Source organism: Rhipicephalus sanguineus, chromosome 8 (genome assembly GCF_013339695.2).
Source record: "Rhipicephalus sanguineus isolate Rsan-2018 chromosome 8, BIME_Rsan_1.4, whole genome shotgun sequence".
NCBI lineage: Eukaryota > Metazoa > Arthropoda > Arachnida > Ixodida > Ixodidae > Rhipicephalus > Rhipicephalus sanguineus.
Window position 1 is genome coordinate 16,880,006 of NC_051183.1, and position 24,665 is coordinate 16,904,670.

At 45.5% G+C, this 24,665-nt stretch overlaps 1 protein-coding gene across 1 annotated transcript; it reads left to right on the forward strand.

Moving 5' to 3' along the window:
* Positions 1-12,325: 12,325 nt before the first annotated feature.
* On the forward strand, positions 12,326-19,964 carry LOC119401464 (uncharacterized). The gene is made up of 5 exons (XM_037668294.2): positions 12,326-12,554; positions 14,186-14,293; positions 14,847-15,078; positions 16,202-16,433; positions 19,145-19,964. The coding sequence occupies exons 1-5, from the start codon at positions 12,335-12,337 to the stop codon at positions 19,934-19,936; spliced, it is 1,584 nt and encodes a 527-aa protein (XP_037524222.1). The 5' UTR covers positions 12,326-12,334; the 3' UTR covers positions 19,937-19,964.
* The last annotated feature ends 4,701 nt before the right edge of the window (positions 19,965-24,665 follow it).

Consider the following 24,665-nt stretch of genomic DNA (forward strand, 5'->3'; position numbering starts at 1 on the left):
TCGTGGATTCCAGTGACGAGGGTAGGCACCCGCTGCAAGATCCTTTTCTTCAAATAAAGATGTTTCTCTCTCTCTCTCTCTCAACACACGGCGCGACGAAGACGTGTGGTAACGATCTTGTTGCGACATCAGTCTCATGTATACAGCGAATGCGCAGCTCGGCTTGGTTCACAGGTGGCGCTTGCGAAACGCCAATTCAAGGTCACTCTGCCTTAAGAGGCAGAGAGATGGACCATGAATTTATTTTTTTTTTGGTATAATAACATAGATTTAATCAATGTGGATAAGGTATTAGGCCAACATAAAACAAAGAAGTTTTTTTTTTCTTCGAGCCTGGTGGCAGACATGTCACCGCCCCGTTATAAAGGGGACGCTCATAGCATCCATCCATCCATTCAAGCACAGCCGCCCACTTGAGCGGTATCCGGGACGTATTCTCCGAAACCCTTCGTCTCCAGAGATGGCAAAAGCGAGGTGCCTTTCGCGCAAGCTTCGTACAGGTGTTTTGGTGCACGTGTGCTTATGTATGTCGCTTTATTTGTACATGTGTGGTTGTGCATATGCAAGTGTGTTCGTATCTTTTTTTTTGTTCGTGCGCACTTCTTCTTCTTCTTCTTCTTATTATTATTATTATTATTATTATTATTATTATTATTATTATTATTATTATTATTATATTATTATTATTATTATTATTATTATTATTATTGCTTCACCGAGAATAAGCATTCGTATCGTTGAAACGATAAAAGAAAAACAGACGTTTACGGCGCCATTCGCGCCACCAGTTCCCGCCAGCCGCCTGCTAAGAAAAAGGAGAGAACAATAACGTAGCGCATCTAACAAAAGATGACTACCTGTTACACGTTATATGAGTGCTGCCTACCTGCCGCAGTGGCATTGTGGTTATGGTGCTTGGCTGCTGACCCGAAGGTCGTGGGATCGAGTCCCTGCCGCGGTGGCCGCATTTCGACGGATGCGAAATGCTAGCGGCCCGTGTACTTAGATTTAAGCGCACGTTAAATGAGCCCAGAGGGTCGAAATTTCCGGAGCCCTCCACTACGGCGTCCCTCATAATCATGTCGTGGTTTCGGGACGTAAAACCCCAACAATTATGAGTGCTGCCAACCCTGGTATGTGAAAATTCTACCGTCGTTCTGCAGATTTGTCTGTGCCTTGCTTGGAACACGTGTTTAAATGCAATTGAATATTACGCGTAATTTTCTAACGAGGGAAAGCAGTGCAATGTGGACCGAGACCTCTGCATGGCCGCGTACTGCTTCAGCGCTGGTGCTGCCCTGCCAGACAGGGATCCGCGCTTTCTGGGGAAATAACCGCCATGACACCTTAGCAGGTGAGGTGACGCACTGCTAAGCTTAAGGGCATGGGTTCGGCCCCCGGCCACAGCGGTCGCATTTCGATGCGGCTGCTGTGTGTTGTGTCGTTCATTAGAATGGTTGTTGCTATTGAATATGGTAGTGGTGGTCGTGGTTTCGGCTTGCCCTCTTCTGCTGAGAGTCGTGATACCTTGTTTCTCGACTGTCGTTATCGTAACCCGCAGCCTTCACTGCGCTGCACGCATTTGCTGAATCGAAATGTATCAATAATAATAATAATAATAATAATAATAATAATAATAATAATAATAATAATAATAATAATAATAATAATAATAATAATAATAATAATAATAATAATAATAATAATAGCATTAATTTCCACCAATACAAATTTGATAGAGGGGGTGAGAATAAAAGCGACTGTCCGCTTGACTACGTTCTCACCCCTCTATACATCAGACAGAGGCGGTGGCGGCAACAGAACACAAGATCTGACGAGGATATACACAACATTCTAGAATCTAGCAATAACACAAATTCGAAACAGCAGGCTGCGGTGCTGGCAGAAAAAAAAAACGCAATGCAATAAACATATATACAAGCATAGATCAGACGTCAGTACATAAACTACACATGCACTAAACTCAAAATGTACGCAAAATCAATCAATCAATCAATCAATCAATCAATCAATCAATCAATCAATCAATCAATCAATCAATCAATCAATCAATCATCAATCATCAATCGGTCGGTCGATCAATCAATCAATCCATCAATCAATCAATCGATCAATCAATCGATCAATCAATCGATCGATCGAAAGTTTATTTCACCAGAAAATTCTGGATAGTCTTCAGGGCTAAAAGCTGCTCAAGGCAGCTTGACTGGGTCCCTGAAGGTCCTTACACTGGCAGCATACGACGTTCACAGCAGGAACATACACATCAGATCACAAATACAATATACGTGAGTAATGCTGTAAGAGTTTCAGTAAGGATAACATCAAGTAATAAACATAGTACTGCGAGAAAACAGCGCGAAAACGGGACTAAGTCGAAGGAACAAACAACACAAGCGTTGAACACACAATGCAAGTTTCTTCAACTTAGTCCCGTTTTCGCGCTGCTTCCTCGCAGTGTCATGTACCAACTGGGCCTTCAAGACACCCCTGTGTAATAAACATAGCATAACAGGGACTTGCAGCACCATTCACGTCAAATGTTTAGTACAAAACTTCATGATATAAAGAAATGAACTCTAGCAGCAAAAAAAAAAAAAAGAAAGGTGGCGGGGGATGAAAATAACATTTTGTGAACCTTAAAATACAGCGAGGTGCGTCCGGAGGACGAAAAGGAAAGTCAACGGATTTTATGTTGGCTGCCTTGAAGTTTGCGGCTGACCGCTGCGACCGTGAGGCAGAACAATAAAACGAAACTAAAGAAAATAACTTTGCAAAACACATACATTCTGCCTGGTCGACTTTGTCCTACGTTCTTTTGTTCCGGAAACACTCCTTGAACAACTGAGAGCGACACAAAGACGATGAGGGGGCGGCAAGTTCTGCTTCCCCCGAAATAAAGGGACAGGCCTTGAACGACCGACACACCTGTGCCTAGTCAGCACCGGAAGAAGGCGTAACCGCACTGCAAGGTGCGGAACGCCCATACGAAAGGGGTTCGCTATTTCGTCCGTGCCGATTGTTCGTTGTCCGTTATGTATGAAGTTCAAGTACGTAGAACGCAATCTCGCTCGTATTTCTTTGTGCGAAGAGACACTGCAAGTCGCTAAGGCCCCCTATAGACGTTCTCATGGTCGCCATCTTCAATCACTGGCACGTCGAGATGCGTATACAAGAAACGTTTATTTCTCGTCGCTCGAACGCAGACGACCACCGGGCGCTGCGCTCTTGCCTGAAGAGACCTCACTACTCTCCACGGACTCGGCAAAGCAGAAAAACGCCGCCAGCGTGGTGGACGTATTAGACATGAACGATTGAGTGCGGTGTGGTCGGGAGGTCCCGAATTCCCTCGCAATAAAGCTTTTTTATGAAAGCGAGATTGACAGTCACCCGTTTGTAGCCCAAAAGGGACAAGGAAATCCATACTGATTGCTCAGAAAGCGAGACCAACGCCCTTCAAGGGCGGTAGCTCTACCAATTGCCACTCTACCAATGCTCTCCGCTACCTTGCGGGATTTCGCAGAACCCGGTCGCAATAAAGCTGTTTCGACTCGACTCGGCTCGACTCTCGCCTGAATGTTCCTTTTTTTCCTGCTCTGGCTCGAGTGCAAGGAGCTGCCGAGGCGCGACTTCGTCGTCGTCAACCAAACGCTTATGGCTTGCCATAAGATAATCGTGTAGAAAAACGGTCGTCACCGTTGGATAATTGAACGATATGCATGCGATAATACGGGGCAGTGGCCGCCATATCTAGGTACAAGCGCCACATCAGAACAAACCATGCGCCGTCGGTTTCATTACGTTGAGGTTAGCCACTGCTTTTTTTGTTTTTAATCCTTGGTTCTTATTACGTGATGCACGCGCACACAGACACGCACAGACACGCATTAAGAGAAGCCGTAGACCCTTAATAGATTTCTGGCTACGCACCTGATGTTCCTCTTAGCTTCAACTAAAGGGACCGTCTGTTTATTTTCGACGGAAATTGTCCAAATTCGGCATGGTGAATCTTACAATTCTTTAAAGGTCTGTAAACTACCTGCCACGGTGGTCTACTGGTTATGGTACTCGAATGCGGACCCGAACTGCAATAAAACGGATATTTTATGGCGCTGGTCCTTGTGAACCTTTCGTTTGTGTCTTCGTGTTGCGTGCGCAAAATTATCATTATGCGGACCCGAAGGCCACGGTATTGAACCCTGCAGCTGCGGCGGCCGCACTTCGACGAAGGCGAGATACTAGAGGCCCGTGTACTTAGATTTAGGTGCACGTTAAAGTACCCCCTGGTGGTCGAAATTAACGGAGCCCTGCACTACTGCGTCAAATCAATGCCTTAACAGTTATCTTCCACTTAGACCGCCACGCGTGCCGGATTGATAGGTTCGCCTGTTGCATGGGCATGCGCAGATAAGTTTTCGTGCCTTCTTTCTTTTCAGCCGGCGTGCGTCTCTTCAGTTGTTAGTCGGCGTTTGTGGTGTCCTGACCTCTTTCTTGTGTCCGTGTTTGCACGCCCTGTCTCTTTTTAGAATGAAGACGTACCAACTAGCTCAGCTCTCTGTTATTCTAAACGTCCCTCATAATCATATCGTGGTTTTCGGAGGTACAACCCCCACAGTTATTATATTAAAGGTCTATAAACCGAAATTGAACGCTTCTCTTCAGCGCATCGTGCTTCTGGTTCGTTGTTGAAGAATCGTGTGCACGCGTCGTGTATTCTTGCGAAAGAATCAGTGTGAATGATGGCGTATATACGGGCTTGCGGAAGCGTGTTTGCCGTTTTTTTTTTCTCCGAATCACGGGTCACGAGGCCTTGCGCGGATAATACGCGCAAGTGCACGAGAGTGTCGCAGGCTGCAGCTATCGTCCCTGAACCGCGGTCACAGATGCCGTAATTTCTTTCGCAACGAGAAATGTATACACAGTGAGCTCATATGGAGTTGGAGGGAGAGGTGAGAGATGTGGCAAAAGAAAAAAGATATTTATTTTCAGAAACATGTCTCTTTATTTCTCTTTCTTTCTATTATTCTTTCTTCGGGCCTCTTTCGCGCCTACAGCGCGCGGTGCGATGGCGATGTCGTCGTTGTTTTGTTTGTTGCTGCTGTTGGTGTGGCTGCTTTGTTGTTGCTGCTGCTGGTGTTTTCAGAGTTGTACGTAATACATTACAAGTAATCAATTACTTGCAATCAATTACAATTTCTTGTAACTTTGTAACATAATTGATTACTTTTTGCTGAACTGTTATGTTCTAGGTAATTCAATAACATTTTCTTGTAATTGATTACCGGTAATCAATTTTTTTCTAAAATCAAGTTGTAACCGGTCTTTTACGGCAGTTCTCATCCCGAAAATATGCAACCGTTCTGTAGAGACCACCCGTCCTGTCAGAGAGGGGGTCCCTACAGAGCCTATTTTTTCACCTTTTTCTTGGCCTTACCTGCAACGCCTTACCCGAGCGCCAGCAACAGTGAAGTGCCACGCTTCATAGAAGACATGGACACTAGCACCGAAGCACTGCGCAACTACGATATGATGCGCAAGGTGTTCCTACTTCATAATACCGCCCTTCCCTCCAGCGCATGCATTGAGAGAGTGTTCATGGTATACCAGCTGACCTCTTAACGAGGAAACGTGGAAGAATCAGCGACAACATTGAAAAACAACTCCTTTTGAAAGTTAACAACGTCTAACGCTATATCACAGAAGCTACAGTAGGCCTCCCAGCCTTCACGCAAGCCTCCAGCCTTCTCTCTACGATGCAAGCCACATTGTAGTTTGAGTGAACTTGTGTTATTGTGTTACGATAATAACATTTTGAAGGAAAGTAACGAAAAAGTAATCGATTACATTTCTGCAATTACTCAGTTACTTTTCTGGGCCTGTAGTTGACCACTGCAATCAATTATGTTCTAAAGGAAGTAATTACAATTGTAATCGGTTACTTATTTTCTGTAACGTGTACAAGTCTGGTTTTGTTGTTGTTGCTGCTGTTTTTGTTGTTGTTGTTGCTGTTGTGGCTGTCCTGAACGACTGTGGACAGTGGAGGTCATTCGCCTTCCGCCTAAGCCGTCCTCATTCTCTTCATAATCTCATTATAATTTTTCCTTTATGCTTCCTTGCCTGCTCAACTAACTGTATGTTCTTAAACGCTTGGTATGTTTAATCTTCGTTTGTGTTTCAGTCACTCATTTATTCGCCCTTCATTGTTTTCGTTTTGTTTATTTCCTTAATTCGTTGATCGATTCGTTCGTTCGTTCATTATCCTGCCTCTCGTTGGGCACATTTCTCGGAGCACGCCGAAGGGCTGCAGTGGCCGTGCGGCCCGTCTCTTCTGCTTTCGTCCTCGGTTATGCCACCCACTGCTTCAATCTACGTGTTATGTAGGACGCGAGTGCGGTGCCGGTGTGTGTTTTGGCGTTTTCTACTTGCAAGCTCTACACTCCTCATGTGGGCCGCCCGGATGCCTCTGCACATACACTTATATACACAGTCCTCACATATAAAAATGTAATGTATACAGGCACGTCTATATATATATATATATATATTATATATATATATATATATATATATATATATATATATATATATATATATATATATATATATATATATATCAGACGCGCTGCGACATCGCTCTGAATGCCTCTAAATGGCCCGCACCAAAGCGCGGCTCGAAAGGCCAGAGCGTGGCTGCCGTATACACGTTTTTGCGGACGATGTTTGGGTGGTTGGGTGTGTGGCTTTTTTTTTTTTTCGGAGATCGGTAACCAAGAGATTGATGGGATGGGATGGGATGGGATGGGATAGAATAGGAGGGAATAGAATGTAACATAATAGAACAGTATGGAGTGTAATAGAATGGGATAGAGTGGAATAGACTGGGATGGAAGGTTGTAGAGAATGCAATAGTGGGGAGTAGAATGTTTTTTCAGTGAACTTTCAGTTGTTAGTATGCGCTTGTGTCGTCGTTTTTCGCGCAGTTTTCACATAATGTATGTATGTATGTATATGTATGTATGTATGTATGTATGTATGTATGTATGTATGTATGTATGTATGTAGTGTATGTATGTATTATGGTATGTATGTAGTACGTATGTATGTATGGTATGTATGTATGTATGTGATGTATATGTATGTATGTATGTATGTATGTATGTATGTATGTATGTATGTATGTATGATGTATGGTAGTATGTATGTATGTATGTATGTATGTATGTAGTATGTATGTGGTATGTATGTATGTAGTATGTATGGTATGTATGTATGTAGTATGTATGTATGTATGTATGTATGTATGTATGTATGTATGTGTGTATGTATGTATGTATGTATGTATGTATGTATGTATGTATGTATGTATGTATGCATGCCGCTGCAGCATCGGTGACCTGCAACTCCGATCCATTAGCGAAACGACTGCACGACCTTCGTTCGTTCAGTACAACTGTCATATGACGCAGTATGTTGAGTCTAGTCATGTGCATCTGGCTATACGTCTGTTACAAAACGACGCAGCTCAGTGTTCACCCAGTCTTGCACGCGATGCAGTGCTTCGGACAAGAACGATGGAGCAGAAATCGAATATCCGCTGCGAATAACTTCCTTGCTTTCTTTTCTTCTTTTCCTCGCGCCAAGCCGCCAGTTAATCACGATTACTGCTCGACTAACTTCGACACAAACTGTCCTAACGGCGAGCTCGATCGTGAGTTCATAACTAACGTCAGTTAGCCAGGGTCGCCTAATTAATAAGGCTGTCACGCGGCAAATCTACAGTGTCATTTAATGCGAACGACATTCGCTGGTAATGTCATTTGTTTGTACCCGTGCCAGGCGGGCACAAGAAATGACATTCGGTAGTTAAGGCGTTAAGTTCTTGAATGAGTTTTGTCACGCAGTAAATCTATAATTACGTTCGGTGAACACGACATCTGCAGTCGGGTGAGTTCATGGAACTTATTGGCCTAAATCTCGGAGCCAGGGATGCACTAACACCGCTAATAACTCATGATTTGCTAATCAACGCAATTAAATATAGTTTATTTAAATGAAAAAAAGACAATCGCTGTTCCCGCCCTTCGTATTGTCGGCCATGTTGGTTCTCGTTTGGCTCTTTGCTGGACTTGGTTTATGTTGTGAATTGCGCAAACCAACCAAGCACAAATGCTCAGAGCAGCTTCTTGTCACTAGGAGCAGTTATACACGAGTAAAAAGCAAATTTTGCTAGCTTGCCCCAGGGTCATACCACAGAATACTGTCATACACATAAATTCATCATGTTCAGTTGAAGCAATTCTTTTCCTATTATGACAACACGCAGAGAAAATGAGATTAAGTTCAGTTATATTGTCATCAGGCTGAAAATTACGTTAGATTTCCCGCGCAATAACAGTGGCATAATTAACATAATCTACGTCAATTATGAATAATTAGTCGCTCTCTAAGGACGCACGTCTTTTTTTATGATCTTATTTTCCGGCGCTGTGTTTCTTCCTCAAAACGTGTTGCTCGCCATGTGTTAGAAAAGCACGCGTATGCAAATCACCAAGGTCGTAACTGTCGTGGTGAGCAAGAAAAAAAAGGGGAAGAACAAAATTAACGAAGAAGCTTGGAAATAGGAAAGTCGTAGTGAACGCACGACCTCCTGATAGCGCGTGCAATTAGCATATACCGTGTTTGCTAGTTTGTAATACCGGGCGAAAGAATGAAAACATGTACGTGCAACAAAAAAAGAAGAAAAAAAAACTAAACAAAAAATGTCGTCGAAAGACGATAGTCTTCTGCCGGCCGTTTCTGCGCAGTTTCAGCGCAGCCTAAGAAACACTAGCATTTTCAGCGCAGCGTAAGAAACACTAGGGTCTTTAGAATTACGTATCTATGAATTTTCTAGTAAAGGAACACACCTCCTAATACTTACGTATTGATGTTGCGCCTCAGATATGCGTAATATTTGCTTTTTGATCGACAATGTTCACAAGTATGAACGCAGCTACCAGTTCAAGATGGCTGGGCGTTCAGCAAGTGCTTAAACTTTGGCCGGGTGGCTGAATCGTGTGACAGACAGACCAAAATTTCTGCGTTTAAGTATCCCAAGAAGGACTATCGTCTTTAAAAAACCCCGAAGAACTAGAGGAGTAATAATAATATTTTTGTTTTACGTGCCAAAACCACGATATGATTAGGAGGCACGCCATAACGGATAGCTCCGGAAAATTCGACCACCTGGTGTTCTTTAACGTGCACTGACGTCACAGAGTATACACGGGCCTCTAGCATGTCCAGAACCCAATAAAGTTTGCATCATCATCATCTAGCATGTCGCCTTCATTGAAACGCGGCCGGGATCGAACCCGCGACCTTCGGGTCAACAGCCGCGCACCACAACCAATGTGCCACCGCGGCGGCACATGGAACTGATATGAAACATCAAATATGTTTGTGCTGATAAATTAGTATTTGAGAACTACTCCTTTACGAAAATGGATATCCGAATTCTGTCGTCGATTTATTGAACACTATATGATTGATTCAATTAAAATTCCAATTACATCCAACACTGGTGGGGTCAGCACAGCGATATGATTTGCTGCCGTATAGCATTCATAATTGATTTGATTGTACGCGCGATATATTTAAGTTTGCATTATATTGAAATGCCCGCTTCATCCATTGGAAATTAGATGTATAATGGAAACAAGGTCTCACAAGTGGAATTTTTAATGATTTCTCAGTGAACATATTTGAATAACGCTCATAAATATTATTTGATGGGCCAGTCGTAGTTGAACTGAATTGTTGCTTATTGTGCAACAAGGACTCAACGGGTTTTCCGCTAGACTTTAACAATAATTTTTGTAAGGAATTGCCGTCGATGATTACAACAGGAAATGAAGGCGAAAGTTCCATTCTTTTCCTATTTTTTTTAATTTCGCGCCAAAAGCGCCACGCCGTTACGTCAGCGTGACGTCACCGATTTCAAAGTACTCCTTGTATTTGACCACGTTGGCCCAATAATATTTCCTGAAAAGTCCTGCGTTTCTGAAACACGCTACGAGTCAGAAGTTCAGCATTAGTAAACGCCAGTGCAACTCGCATATGATATATAAAAGTTGCTTCCCGTCTTGGAAAGCCCATTGGCGTAACCAAGGGTGTGTGTGTGTGTGGGGGGGGGGGGGGGGGGAGTCAACACCCCTGCCCCTCCAATTTTTCAATTTTGCATGTGTAATATGCCAAAGAAAAGCGTGACAATGGGTCGCGTTTAATATACACACTCGAACATACTTAAAAGGTTGCTTGAACACCCCCCCCCCCCCCCCCCCCCGAAGAACAATTCTGGCTACGCCTCTGATTGGGCTAATACATAAGCCCACGTGCAAGTGTTCGCAGCCTTCGCGCTGCACCTGTGCTGTCTTTGCGCTGAAGGCGTGCCCACAACGTTTCCTCCAAAAGGTACAAATCTCCAAGAGGTTTAGAACATTTACTTAGAGTGTAGAAAACTGTCGCTTATCTGATTTCCTATAATCATTACGTTCGCGCAAGTACGGTATACACTCGTATACACGTATGTTTACAGTGAAACGTCACTCAGCGCGTGAAGCGAGTTCCAACGGCACGTATCGCGTCGCGAACCGGCCGGCAGTTTCAAGGTTGTTTCTGACGCTTCGTCGCCGTTTTTTTTCTTTCCTTGGCGCACGCAACACTACTACGGAGTGTGCGTATATACGTACACTAATATACATAAATGCACGGCGCTTTGAGTGCGTCGCGCCGCCTCCCACGCAAAACGTCAATGGTTCACGGCCAGATGTGCCTCCTAGCTCGGTTGCGAATCCAATCCAATCCACCACACGTCCGTGCGCTAGATGGAATGTCCCGATTGCTTCTCATTAAGACACACACACGCCTGGTTTAAGCGGTCTCCCGGTAGGCGGAATTAATTATCTGCGTACACTTTAGATGAGGGGCGTTCGATGCCGAAGCTAATGATAATGGACTATAGTATGAGGCCGGAAGGCGGATTTTAAGCGAAGTCGCGGAGTGCGCTTGAGAGTACACATATACAGTTCGGTACGCCCATTAAAGAGTACGCACGCGACTGTGGACGATGAATCTTTCCTCTCTGGCAACTGTACAATAGGAACGAGGTCGTGAGTTCGTCTCTTTGGCAGTGGTTGTCGCATTCCGATGAGGGCGAAATGCGTAGTATAATAATACACTCATGTGTCGGTAATGAGAATTATGCCGACTAATACCCCTGTTACACGGCCACCACCGAACTCCGTTTATCTCCGTTCCGCATTGAACTCCGATGTTAGCCGATTTTCATTGTTCGCAATAGTAACAATCCACGTGATGCCTGCGGATATTATTATGGTTTAGGTCATTGTGTTTCTCGACGCTCCTTCATTCTTAAATATGCTCGTATCTATCTATCTATCTATCTATCTATCTATCTATCTATCTATCTATCTATCTATCTATCTATCTATCTATCTATCTATCTATCTATCTATCTATCTATCTATCTATCTATCTATCTATCTATCTGTCTGTCTGTCTGTCTGTCTGTCTGTCTGTCTGTCTGTCTGTCTGTCTGTCTGTCTATCTATCTATCTATCTATCTATCTATCTATCTATCTATCTATCTATCTATCTATCTATCTATCTATCTATCTATCTATCTATCTATCTATCTATCTATCTATCTATCTATCTATCTATCTATCTATCTATCTATCTATATACAGACAGAGATATTCTGTCTGAATATCTCTGTGCAACTTGTTTTTCCTTATCCGTCTGACTATCTATCTATCAATTCATCTATCTTCACGGAGCTAATGAAGACCTTCGGATGGAGGCATTTAGTGAATGCGAAGTATTTCAAACTTTCGAAAGGGTGCATGTTGATTGAACTCGCATATAACGAATTATTGTGTATATCGAACAGTTGTTAAATCCCCTTGAATACGATATATAAAATATTTTACATATCGAATTGCCTATATATAGAACTCCTTCGTGATCCCCTCCAGATTCTATATATCCTGGTTCGATTATGATAAACATTCGGGCCCGATCGTGCGAACAATAACGTCAACGGCAGAGTGTCCATAATCATACCGTATATGTGAAGTAGCGCATTTTGACGAGGACAAAAGGGACGAGGAACACACGACACTCGCTACTTTCTTGTCCCCTTTGTCCTCGTCAACGTGCGCTACTTCACCTATACGGTACGATGATGAATCGCCAACTGTCACCGCTTTCAACCCTATTGCTCTGTCCGTGTCGCAGGAGGGTGGCCGACATGTCGTCGTCGCAGCGTTCCTCGCGCAGCGGCGACTCGTTCGGCTCGCTGGGTCGCCCTTCGCCGGAGAGCCAGAGCAGCGCCGTCATCTCGCTGCTCAGCCACGCGCGCACCCTGCGCGTCCCTTACGGAGAGCAGAAGCGCATGCTGGCACAGGCCCTGCTGGGAGACCCTCACTTCGCCGAGAGCGGGGAGCTCCTGCAGACCATGGAGAAAGGAGGTGGGCCAGTCTGCGGTGGTTGCTGCTGCGTTACATTTCTTATGATAGGCCCGACATATTTGCGCAGCGCAAAATGAACCAGGACAGATGAGAGGAACATGAAAGAACGTGAGCTTGGGCATGTCGGCATTCCATCTTAACACCTATGGCGCACAGAAGGGGCAGGAACACAGAGGTACGACGCGGACACGTGTCCGCGTCGCACCTCTGTGTTCCTGAGAGGACACGAAACAGGCGCTGCTGTTTCGTGTCCTCTCATCTGTCTTCGTTCATTTTACGCTGTGCACTGTGTCGATGCTTAATCACCAACTAGCCCAAGCTACCTTTCTATCAAGTTACCATAGGCCTGCACACAGGGGTGGGGTGACCGCCCCCCTAAACATCTCAGTGGACGACAAGTCTGGTGCATGCCTGTACCCATTTGCACCTGTCGTATAATTGCTGGGGCTTAACGTCCCAAAACCACGATATGGTTATGAGGGACGCCGTAGTGGAGGGCTCCGGAAATTTCGACCACCTGGGGGTTCTTTAACGTGCACCTAAATATAAGTACACGGGCCTCAAGCATTTTCGCCTCCATCGAAAACGCAACCGCCGCGGCCGGGATTCGATCCCGCGACGTTCGGGTCAGCATTCGAGCACCATAACGACTATAGACCACCGTGGCGGGTATAGTCGCACCTGTACTGTCATTGTTTAAAGTGCAGGGTTGGGGCCATGCAGGTATTGACACAACGGCGGCCGATGAGGTCATGATGTTGCATCCCAAGATCACTTTGCTTCCCATTTTTACCCCTGGAAAGCCGGAGACCAAAGGCAGGCCGTTGTGGGAAACACGTCATCGCTTCATTTTCGGGTGTGCATCTATTGCGAAGATATTGAGAAGTTTGTTTTCTTTCGAAATCGACGAGAAATTTTTTCGGGAGGGGTGTGTTCAACCAACCTTTTGCATGTCCGTGCGCGTGTTTCTATGTGCGTGCGTATTTATACACACGCACAATTGAAAAATTTCGGGAGAGGGGGGGGGGGGGGAGTGAGGAGGATGTGCGGACCCCCCTACCCCCACTGGCTACGCGAATGTTGTGAACAGATGGAAGGACGAACACGTTTTCAGTTCACTTTCCAGCTGACGGCTGTCTCGCACTAAAGCAAGAAAGCAATAATACTTAGAAATACGAGCGCGTAACTTATACAGGAACTTAGGAAAGACACGGACAAGCGCCCTGTCAGAAAGGAAACGCCCTGTCAATTGCCCTGTCAGATAGGGAACTCGTGTTTTTGGAAAGTGGCACATGCCGCAGAGGTTAACTATTTCCTGCAAGGCAATGCAGGCTATGGTCAAGTGTGGCAGTGATATCATTTTTTATCGTTTGTATTTTCTTCCCTGTGTTCTCCTATCGGCTGTTCTTGCGATACTTCTATCTGTCGGTATATATATGTCAATACTGTCGAAATAAACGTTCAATTGTTAGTACGCGCTTGTCCTTGTCTTCCTAAGTCCCTGTATAAGTTACGCGCTCTTATTTCTAGGTATCATGAATCACCAACTCGCCCAATCAGCCATTTTAACAAGTTACATTTTAAAAAGCAACAAGTTTCCCAGCTTTTTCTTGCGCACTGTTTATGCGCAGTGATGTACCCGGTGATCCACCTGTACGAGTTGCCAGGACCATTTGTGCCCATGGAAGATCGGCTGCTGGGACACGACCGGCTGGGACCAGACTACGTGCTACACCAAGGTAGGGCCACATAATTGACAGTACGTCGAGCAGATCTATCTATCTATCTATCTATCTATCTATCTATCTATCTATCTATCTATCTATCTATCTATCTATCTATCTATCTATCTATCTATCTATCTATCTATCTATCTATCTATCTATCTATCTATCTATCTATCTATCTATCTATCTATCTATCTATCTATCTATCTATCTATCTGTCTGTCTGTCTGTCTGTCTGTCTGTCTGTCTGTCTGTCTGTCTGTCTGTCTGTCTGTCTGTCTGTCTGTGCACTTGACAGGGTCATATGCATAGGGCCATGAATTACGTGCCCTTTGAAGGACGCGTAATGTGAAGGCTGTGGGTTCGGTTCCCAATGACGGAAAGGGTGATTGTTCGCCCACTTTAATTCATTTAAACTTACGTAATGATTACTGCATTACAGTTAAAAGGTACAGTTAATATCTTCTATGCTTTCCTTGGCCGAATTGTCTGTTAGATTCATGTGTTTGTTCTGCTTTGACACCCCTAACGCTCGCGCATTCAAATGTATGCGCACGATGCGCAGGTATCTACGAGGAGATCCGGCAGCACCTACCGTACGGTCGCAGCGCGTACGCCAGCCCCGACGACCGGCGCACGGCGTACATCGTGGCCGGCTTCAAGGTTCTCGAGGCAACCTTTCGTGACGTCATGGAGAACAGCTGGAAAGACTGGACCGGCGCTCGCGCCATCTACATCAACCTTGCACACGAGTTCGGCCTGCACCGGTTCTCACTCTACCGCAGATCCCAACCGACGTACGGAAAAAAATAATCACGTGACATCCTTTCGTGGTAGACATATCGCCATTCGTGTGCCAAGGAAGTTAAAGCTTTCAGGCTTAGCAACGAAAAATGCCGTTGCCATTCATGTACAGTTTCTGTCTTCGTCATGACACTTACATTTAAACCGTGCTTTCTTAACTGTCTTAGTAAAGTACTTTCGACACGAAAGTGTTTCATTCCGGGTGTCAGCAAGAATTTACTGACGTCATTTCCGTCACGGAAGTGATGTCAGTAAAGGAGGCCACTCTGGAAGAGCAAGATCTGTATTTAGAAAAGAAGTTGTGACGATCTACTGCAAATTGCATTGGGTTTTGGAGACAACCTCATGACAGCTTCCAGATGCCACTCAACACACCCTCCATAAATGTGACAGGAAAATTTGTTGATTTCGTTAGTATCTTATTTCCAATATCTATTCGATATTACTTTTACCAAGCTACCCCAGGAGATCTTTGACCAAAGCGTGAGACTTTTATCTGGGACGTTGTAATTATTCCAGGTGGAAAGGAAGTACATTTCTTGTACGCTTATAAATTTTGGCAAGTTCCGCCCACAGCAATGGAGTCCAACATTTTTCCAGAGGGGGGCAGCCCCCCCCCCCTCAACTTTCGGACCGTTTACGCTGAAATTAAATTTACGACAAGAGCTATAGCTCAGTTTTTCACAGTGGTGGTTGTGTGGTTCAATGCTTTCCAAAAGACCGATGATGAACTGAACGGAATCAAGTGGAAATTTCCAACCATTTTTAAAGCGTATACCAATCCAGAATTAGCGAGGATGCAAATATCCAAAACTTAATACAGCTAATATGAATTAAAAGACCAATGATTGATATCATTAAAATTGCACATACTATTAAAATAATAAAATGTAACCTAAAAAATAACAATTGACAAATATTGAGAAAAATAAGTAAGTAAGAAACACAACATACAAATACGACAGCGCTTCCCCCCACCCCCACTTCAAGAAACGAACGTCCCGGAGTTCCTGCCGACTGAGCGAAGGCATGGGGAAGACTTGGCGCCCCCTTAGATAATTATGCCCCCCCCCCCTACCTGCTCAGGCCTATGCTGACTCAGAAAACGCGTTGCAGGACCGACTTCAGCACCTTCTCGTACGTTCTGCTCATCGAGTGCCGGACGGTGACGGCAGACAACGCCCTCCGGCTGCTTGACTTCGTGCAGCGTTTCCGGTCTAGCCGCATGTCCGGCTACCTGTCCGTCTACAACGCACGCCACCTGGGCCTGGAGAGCTACGCCCGCGGAGGCCCGGAGATGTTGGTGATCAGTCCGACTCTGCACGGCCCGTCCGACTGGTGGAAGCAGGTAAGACATGGGAACATGGGAACCGATATTCAAGATGAGACATGGGACAGCCTGGCACAGTTATAACCGTAGGCGTGCGCACGAGGGGGGGGGGGGGCGGTGGGGGAGCGGTGCCAATTCTGCCCAGTAGCCCTTACTCGGTGAAACGTTTCGCGTCATTTCTTTAGTGCGCAGGGTTATGGCTACGCGTGTTGTTTGACGACAATGGCGACCGAGGACAAATGATGTTGCATTCACATAACTCATTACTTCTCACCGTTACCCCGGAAGTCGGGGACCAATGGCAGGCCGTTGTGAGAAGGACGTCATCGCTTCATTTTCATCTTTGCATCCAATGCGGAGCCTTTCTTTCTTACTCGACCAAAGGGGAGCGGGGCTGCGGTGAACCACCCGTCCACTAAAGGGACACTAAAGGCAAATAACAATTTCTGTCAGAGTGAAAGCTCAATGTATGAAAACTTCTAAAACGGAAATATTATCAACAGCAGTGTCCTACTTACCGACAAATTAAGCTAAGTGTATCACATGATGAGCGCCACGAGTGGGACATTTTCGAAGTGATCCCGATGACGTATGAGAGTCTGCCTACAATAAATCACTAGTAATCAAACTAGCAGCAATAAGAAAAGAAGCTTCCGTGCATCAAAAGACGCAATAAAATGCTGTTTGTTCGTTTCCGTTTGATTCATGGAAAAAAGAACTTCTGTGGCGTTGCCATGGGGAACGGCGCGCGTGGTTCAAAGGTTCCGTTTTCGCCGAACTGCGCTTCGCCCGGGGCCCTGCTTCGCTCACGCGGTCGCGTCTCAGTGGTAGTTTCGGGATCGCGTACTGCCGCGTGTGTTTTGCGCGCTCCTGAAAGTCGCTCTGAAAAAAAAGTTCGACAAAATGCCGCATGCAACGACGCCGGCACTACGAGCCCTCAGCAGCATACCGCGTTCATCGGGGCTCAAGTCGCTGAATTGGAGCCCAGCGTCGCGAGCCAATGTCTCGTTGTCAAGTTCTCCGCCCACATCCATTGCGGCGATTGCGGCAAGCTTCGATGGCCGTTGTTGCTGCTGTGGGTCCCGCTACTTTCGCTCTGCTGCTACTAGTGTCGGCGGCCGCGCAGTAAAGGCGGGCAACGTTGGGCACGTGACGTATGAAAGTCGGATTTCAGGCGGGTGATCTGAAGTGCGCTAACGCGATGCGGACCACTAAAACGTGATTTTATTTGAAAATAAGCACTTCCTTGGCATAAAAGTAGCACTGCGAGGTTTCTGGACCGCTATTTCAACAATCAACGTCGACTTGCAGGTCGCGGGATCGAATCCCGACCGCGGCGGCCCCATTTTCGATAGAGGCGAAAATGCTTGAGGCCCGTGTACTTAGATTTTACCCCAGGTGGTCGAAATTTCCGGAGCCCTACACTACGGCGTCTCTCATAATCATATCGTGGTTTGGGGACTTTAAACCCCAACAATTATTATTATTATTATTATTATTATTATTATTATTATTATTATTATTATTATTGTGCACGACTATGGTTATAACACTTCCGGGTACCCAATACCATGGTCCTGAATTCGGTTTCGGTTCCCACTTCCGGTCTCAACCTCACTACTGTAGGTTTCTAAATTCCCCTTTTAATCAACTCGCTTCCGGTTTGTACGTAGCGTATTTCCGGTTCGCACTTTCTTTTATAAACCCTAAATGAGCGCACGTAATTATGCTTAATTAACCTTTCACTAGCATTTAGTACTTCATCATTCTTCAGCACATCGCCTCCTCTACCTCGGGAAGGCCTCGGCACGATCACATGCGCACACATGCGGCCTGTTGAAGTGTCTTGCTGAGCCTATTTCACCCATACTTTGTAACGGGGTAGCATAAATATTTCTCGCCGAATTCAACTACCGCGTTTACTAGCATTCTACCAGCATTGGCTAGCACTCTCTAATGGTGGGTTGTGTTGCCTAATGTTGGCTAAATAATGGCCAGTTTTGGTTAATGTGAACTGTGTAGTTCTAATGTAGCCTGGTGCTGGCTAATGTTAGACAACTATTGGCTAGTGATATCCAGTGTTGGCTAATGTTAGCTAAATGTTGGCTAATGTATGCTATGTATCAGGCCCGTAGGCAGGGGCGGGGGGCCTAAAGTCCCCCCCCCCCGAAATTTTGGGGAAGTAGGTGTTTTTGCCAAAAATAAATAATAAAAATAGGTGTTTTTCTCAAAAAGTCAAGGTTTTCAGCAAGTCCCCCCCCCCCTCCCACAAAAAAATTCCTGGCTCTACGGGCCTGCTATGTATGTTGGGTAACTATTGAAACTGCCTGCCATTTATGACTATATACATAGGCTTCTCCAGGATATTGTCTTGGGGGAAGGGGGGGTTGCAAGCTCGTGTGTGTTGCATCGCGGCTAGTGGAAGGCGAAGCGCTGGGGTGGTTTGGATAGAGGACTAGTGTTGGTGTGGCTTGGGGGGGAGGGAGGGCAAGTGCCCCTTTTGCACCCCCCCCCCCTGCCGACGCCCATGACTATTATGTTGGCTAAATTATGGCAAATATGGGCGAACTGTTGACTGTTGTAGGACAATGTTGGCTATCCGCTGTTCTGACACTACATTGTCGTGGGCTAGTTGGCTCATTGCCAACTTGAAACTCATATTTGCTGAACCTCAATCCTGATACTCATAACGCATTAATAAAATCGCGAAACCATCGTGCATGCCGCAGGTACAAGACGCAGTGGCCACCAGTAGCAACGGGAGCACCTCGGACCTGTCGAGCACCACGTCGGAGTCGGCCAGCTCGGACGACAACCCCAGGCCTCGCGCTACCACCATTACCACGACCGCGCGCTGCCCGACGGCGCCGTCGAGCGCGACATCCCACAGGTCGACGACGAGGGTGACCCAGCCGCTGACGGCCGTCGAAGTCGTGTCGACCCAAGACGCGCCCCTGTGCTACGTCGACAACGTCAACGTTATCACGCTACCAGCCGGCGTCAACCACCACCACAGCAGAAGCAACAAGTGTTCCACCATGACTCCCATCTACGAGAACCTCGTGGGGTCGAGTCGTTATTACCAGGACCACGACACGCACTCCTCCCACAGTTCGCGGTCGCACCGCTCGGGTCGGGGCTCCACGAACGGTTCCTCCACTAATGGCCTCGGAGAGACGGACCTGTCCTACTCCGTTGAAGAGGAGTCCTATTCATCGACTAATACCGGGAGCGGTTCGGACGACGTGGACTCTTCCGACCAGCGGCGTCCCAGGTCGTCTAGGTCGTCGACGATGCGTCGGGTCTGGTTCGAAGACTGCGCCCTCTTGGACAACGTCATCGCCCAGGCGGCCGAGAGGGAGCCGCCGGCTCCACCGGAAGTCGAGCAGTGGGACGACGGCGATCGACGCTCATTGGCCAAGGAGTACCTGGCACTGGACGAGATGCTGCGAAACCTTCAGTGTGCGGATGAAGTGCCGCCGCCTGAACCCAAGAGCTCGGTCAGGCGGAAACTGTGGTAGATTGGTGAGGGGTGGTGAAAAGGGGGGGGGGGGTTGATTGGGTGGTGCGGGAATGGATGACATTTGTAGCAGTGCCGTAGCCAGAAATTTTTTTACGGGGGGGGGGATGTGTTTCAACCAGCCATTATACATGTTCGTGCGTGCGTTTGTATGTGTGCCTGTATATATACACATGCAAAATTGAAAAATTTTCGGGGCGAGGGGGTTGAACTCCCAACTCCTATCCCCACCCCCTGGCTACACCAGTTTTCTGCAGGGTCTGAACTGTGTCAGCTAGATGACTGTTTTCCGTGCGTCCATTGGTTGGAACTTACCTTTACCGACAGAAAGGCACCCAAGACGGGACAAGGCGAATGACACATAAACGCACATACACAGCGCTTCGTGATGAGTGCATTCGCCTGAATCCGCAGGTGGGCTTAATTTGGGAGGGGTGTTTCATTCTCTATGATGCAATGACGGAAGCATTAGGCTAGGAAATGGCGTAACTTAACACAGTCAGCCTTGGCAAGCGAAACTCACTGAGAAGCCATTCCAAGCTTTGCCCTTTCCCTCGCAATATCGGCCCAGAGTGTGACATCTGAGAGGCAACAATTGACCGAGAATGTTTCTTTGTATGCACCGATAGAGGCTTTACGCGCAAACGCACTCTGACGTGACCATCACGTGTTGAGCCGATACTACACATACTTTTTGGCTTCTGTCGTGTTGCGCTGTGCTCTCTCCTGATCTATGACGGAAATTCCCGATTTATAACCATATCTTTCCTATGTTCTTGCTATGTCTCCATTCCAGTATCGCTTTACCATGCATAGTGAACATTATCAACAAACCCAAATGGCAGTTGCTCTTTCCGGTAGCGTAGCCAAAAATTTTTTTCGGGTGGGGTTCAGCCAGTATGTCCGTGTGTGCGCTTGTTTGTGTCACACACACACACACACACACACACACATATATATATATATATATATATATATATATATATATATATATATATATATATATATATATAGATGCAAAATCGAAAATTTCTCTCATCACTTTTCCTTCATCCGTGTATGATATATGTGGTATCGATGGCGTAGGGGTTACCAGTTCTGGTTTTTGAATTAGATATAGAGTGCACAGCCGTTATGCGCCAGAAGGCTTCCTTCCCCGTGGATGCAACGAGGGTTTCATAATATTCGTAGAAGAATTAACTCCTGCAAAAAAGTTGCCTTAGTCCCCTCATCGTCACCACGTGCAAACGGGCATATCGCGTATCTAACACGAAGGGGGTGCCGTTTATAAACTTTTCCACGAGTTTTTTTTTAAATCTCTACAAAACCGCGAGCCACGATTTGGCAAGTGCCGCTTCCGGGCTGGTGCCACTTCCGGACATCGATGAATTCCGCCATACTGTCTAATTTCGTAATGATGCTATTTTGAGCCAATGAGATTGGACAAGATTGTGCTCGATTCCGCGATGTTCAGGGCAGAACCCGTGGCCTGCCGAATTCTATGTATGCTTCGTGTGGCCTCCGGTATCCACAGCGATCGGTAATGTGCATGCCATCACATATCAGAGACTAAGCGTTCGTGAACGTATCTCTTGACGAGATACACATCTTTGCGCCCATCAAGTGGGTTCTGTAACGTGAACGTTTGATTGGTGGAGACAAACTACAGAAATATGTCCTTTAACATATTGCTGGTGGAGCACATTGCGGGTACTGTGCTGGCGAAGGAACAAGCGACGTTCAGTATCATTGTGCCACCTAACAGAATAACTGGGCACGACTTTTTTGCAACATTTGCCTCTAGCCATCCAATGAATATCACTATCAGCTAGCCAGTTCAACACCCCCCTCCGCCCCCGCCCTCACACAGAGATATTTGTTCGTGTGTGGGTGGAGATGAGACAGCTGAAAATATAGTAGTGTGTACCTGTGAGTACTTGTGTGAAGTTAAAACTGTCGTGTCTGCTTTGTAATGCCCCCACTAACGCCCTGTTTTAAAAAGAAACGTTGCATTTAGTCATTTTTTAAAAAAAGAAAACATATCAGTGTTTTCGGTTTATACGATTGACTGATGTTCTTTTCACTGCAGAAGCTGCAGAACGCTTTTGTATTGTTGCTGTTTTTTTATATGTTGACTGTTTAAGTATGTTTGCGAAATATGCGCCATTGTTGGAGCGTTGTTTTAAATATTTTTATATCATATCTAGTTGTCATTCGATCATTGACCAATTTATTGTTTCAGAAGAAGAGGACACAATATTTGCCAATATTTACTACTTATCCAAGTCACTCACTCACGTACTCAATCGCAAGAACCTGAGGGACGGCAGCGGCTGTTGAAACACTGCATCTAGCGCGCATAAGAAATGCAAAGCAGCTTCTATTTGAAGATTCGTCTTAGTGGAGCAGGCATAGCGTCGCAATGTTCAGTTGGCACTTCACTTGACGCTGGAGCAGAACACATGCCTTTTAAAAAAAGCTTCAACTAAAATTTCTGAGCGAGTTTTGAGAAAGCAGCTGATCGCACCCAATGTCCCCGCGAACAATGGCGTCACTTATAACCAATATGCGATCTTTATACAGGGTGTCCCAGCTGTCTCTAGCCAGAGTTTAAATTTATGCCGACGCACTCTATGACGACGCGACCAAATGCACGTTGCTTCCTATTGCATGGAGTAAGTCACACTATTTTTTGTGTGCTTCTTAATTTCCTAATTAGGCATGTTTAATTAACTAACTCTTGAAGCAACGAAGCTGGGCGAGAAATTCGAATGAGAAAGTTGCCGATCGGTTCGCAAAACGTCCGGTTTGACAGTTTCTAACTTTCTATGTATTAATTATTACTGTTTTTCTGCTTACTACAGATGCCCGCGGAATACAAAAAAAACAAACCACGTGACATGCCCGCTTGCGCGCTATGCGCGCCTTGATTGCAGTGCTCGCCGACGTTCCGCGTATACAAACGATATTCTTCCTTCGCGGTGGTTCATGACAACTATAAGCAGACGCAGAGGTTATCGCTTGTGTTGCCGCTGGAAACGTGCGTCATCACACAGCCCTGTCGAGGCAGCACTCCCGGTCAAATGCTCGCGCTATAGGTATGTCACGTGGTTTTCTTTCTTTTTTAAAGACGATAGTCTCAAACGCAGAAATTTTGGTCTGTCTGTTTGTATTTCTGTTTGTCTGTCTGTCACCGGATTCAGCCACCCGGCCAAAGTATAACCACTTGCTCAACGCCCAGCCATCTTGAACTGGTACGGCCGTTCATACTTGTGAACATTGTCTATCAAAAAGCAAATATTACGCATATCTGACTCGCAACATCAACACGTAATTATTAGGAGGTGTGTTCCTTTACTAGAACATACATAGATAAGTAATTCTAAAGACCCTCATGCTTCTTAGGCCGCGCTGACAATGCGACGCTATGAGCCAGATGCGGCGGTTCAACATAGAGCAGGAGGACTCGTGTAGTACGGCCGGCAGAAGACTATCGTCTTTCGACGACATTTGCAGCGAAGCATGCAGATACGCGGCCATTTTTTTTTTTTTTTGTAATTTGCGGGCATCCATACTAAGCGGGAGAACATTAATACCTAATAGAGACAAAGTTTAGGAACTGTCTAATCGGACGTTTTGCAAGCTGATCTATAACTTTCTCTCGGAACTTCTTGCCAAGCTTCGTTGCATCAAAAGACTTAGTTAATTAGGCAATTAAGAGTAGTACAAGAAAGTGTGACGTACTCCAGGCAATAGTCAGCAACCTCCACTTGGTCGCGTCGTCATAGAGCGCGTTGGCATATTTTCAAACTCTAGCCAGAGATAGCTTGGGCACTCTGCATAGACGTACTACGTATATGAAGTCTTATAAATCAATTGCTCGATGTTTTAATCAGTCATTGGTACCGACATGCCTTATACAGTTTACCTACTAATCGCCCGGCAATGCTGAACGGCTCTACCGTTTAGTGTAGCTGTTTATTTGCTACGTGCATTTGCCCCCCCCCCTCCTTTGATAACTGTGCGAAGGCTTGAGTCAATGTCCCATGCCCTTACATTAAGGAGCTTTGAGTCACTAATTAACAGCAACCAAAGACTATAATGTCGTTAACTCATTATAAGAGCGCTCTTGGTGAACGCTTTCCTTTTTTTTTCGGCGAATTACTGCTGCTCAGGCCTGATGAATTCTCAGGAATTGTTTCACATTTTTTTTGTTTGTTTTTAGGTTGTCTGTTATCTTTAGGCCGCACATTTCATGGCAGCTTTATAACTATATTTATTCATATTACTTTGTCGGCGAGCGCAGGATTCTCCTGATTTAATATAGTTAGTTAAGAAATTAACTTTCGTGGCTATCCAATGCTTTTCCAACAGTGCGAAAAGTTTGTAAGTTACAGCTTAAGCTGCACAAACCTGATAGTTTCGTGTCAACCATTTTATAACAATGTTTTTTTTTTTCATTTTTTAAAAACATTTAATATAAAATATGCATATGTATACAACTTTTTGGAATATGCATACGACTTTTTGTCGGAGCAAATCACTCCCCAGCATACAAACACGACTGCGTTTGCAGTCAAGTGTAGCATTGATTGAAAAAAAAAAAAAGCTTATTTTTTTTTTCTGTATTGTAAAGACGCTCGACTGACTCGCGTCTCTTTAAAGTAGTTTTTCCGAGATTGCTGCAAGCTGGCTGATCCTGTGCGCTATTTCCTTTTGTCTTTCCTTTT

What these genes read in the sequence shown, in the direction of transcription:
- LOC119401464 (XM_037668294.2), top strand. Translation starts at nt 12,335, where the DNA reads ATGTCGTCGTCGCAGCGTTCCTCGCGCAGCGGCGACTCGTTCGGCTCG. An exon ending in GCAGACCATGGAGAAAGGAG is followed by an intron (nt 12,555 to 14,185) that starts GTGGGCCAGTCT and finishes GTTTATGCGCAG; the next exon opens with TGATGTACCCGGTGATCCAC. An exon ending in TACCGCAGATCCCAACCGAC is followed by an intron (nt 15,079 to 16,201) that starts GTACGGAAAAAA and finishes AACGCGTTGCAG; the next exon opens with GACCGACTTCAGCACCTTCT.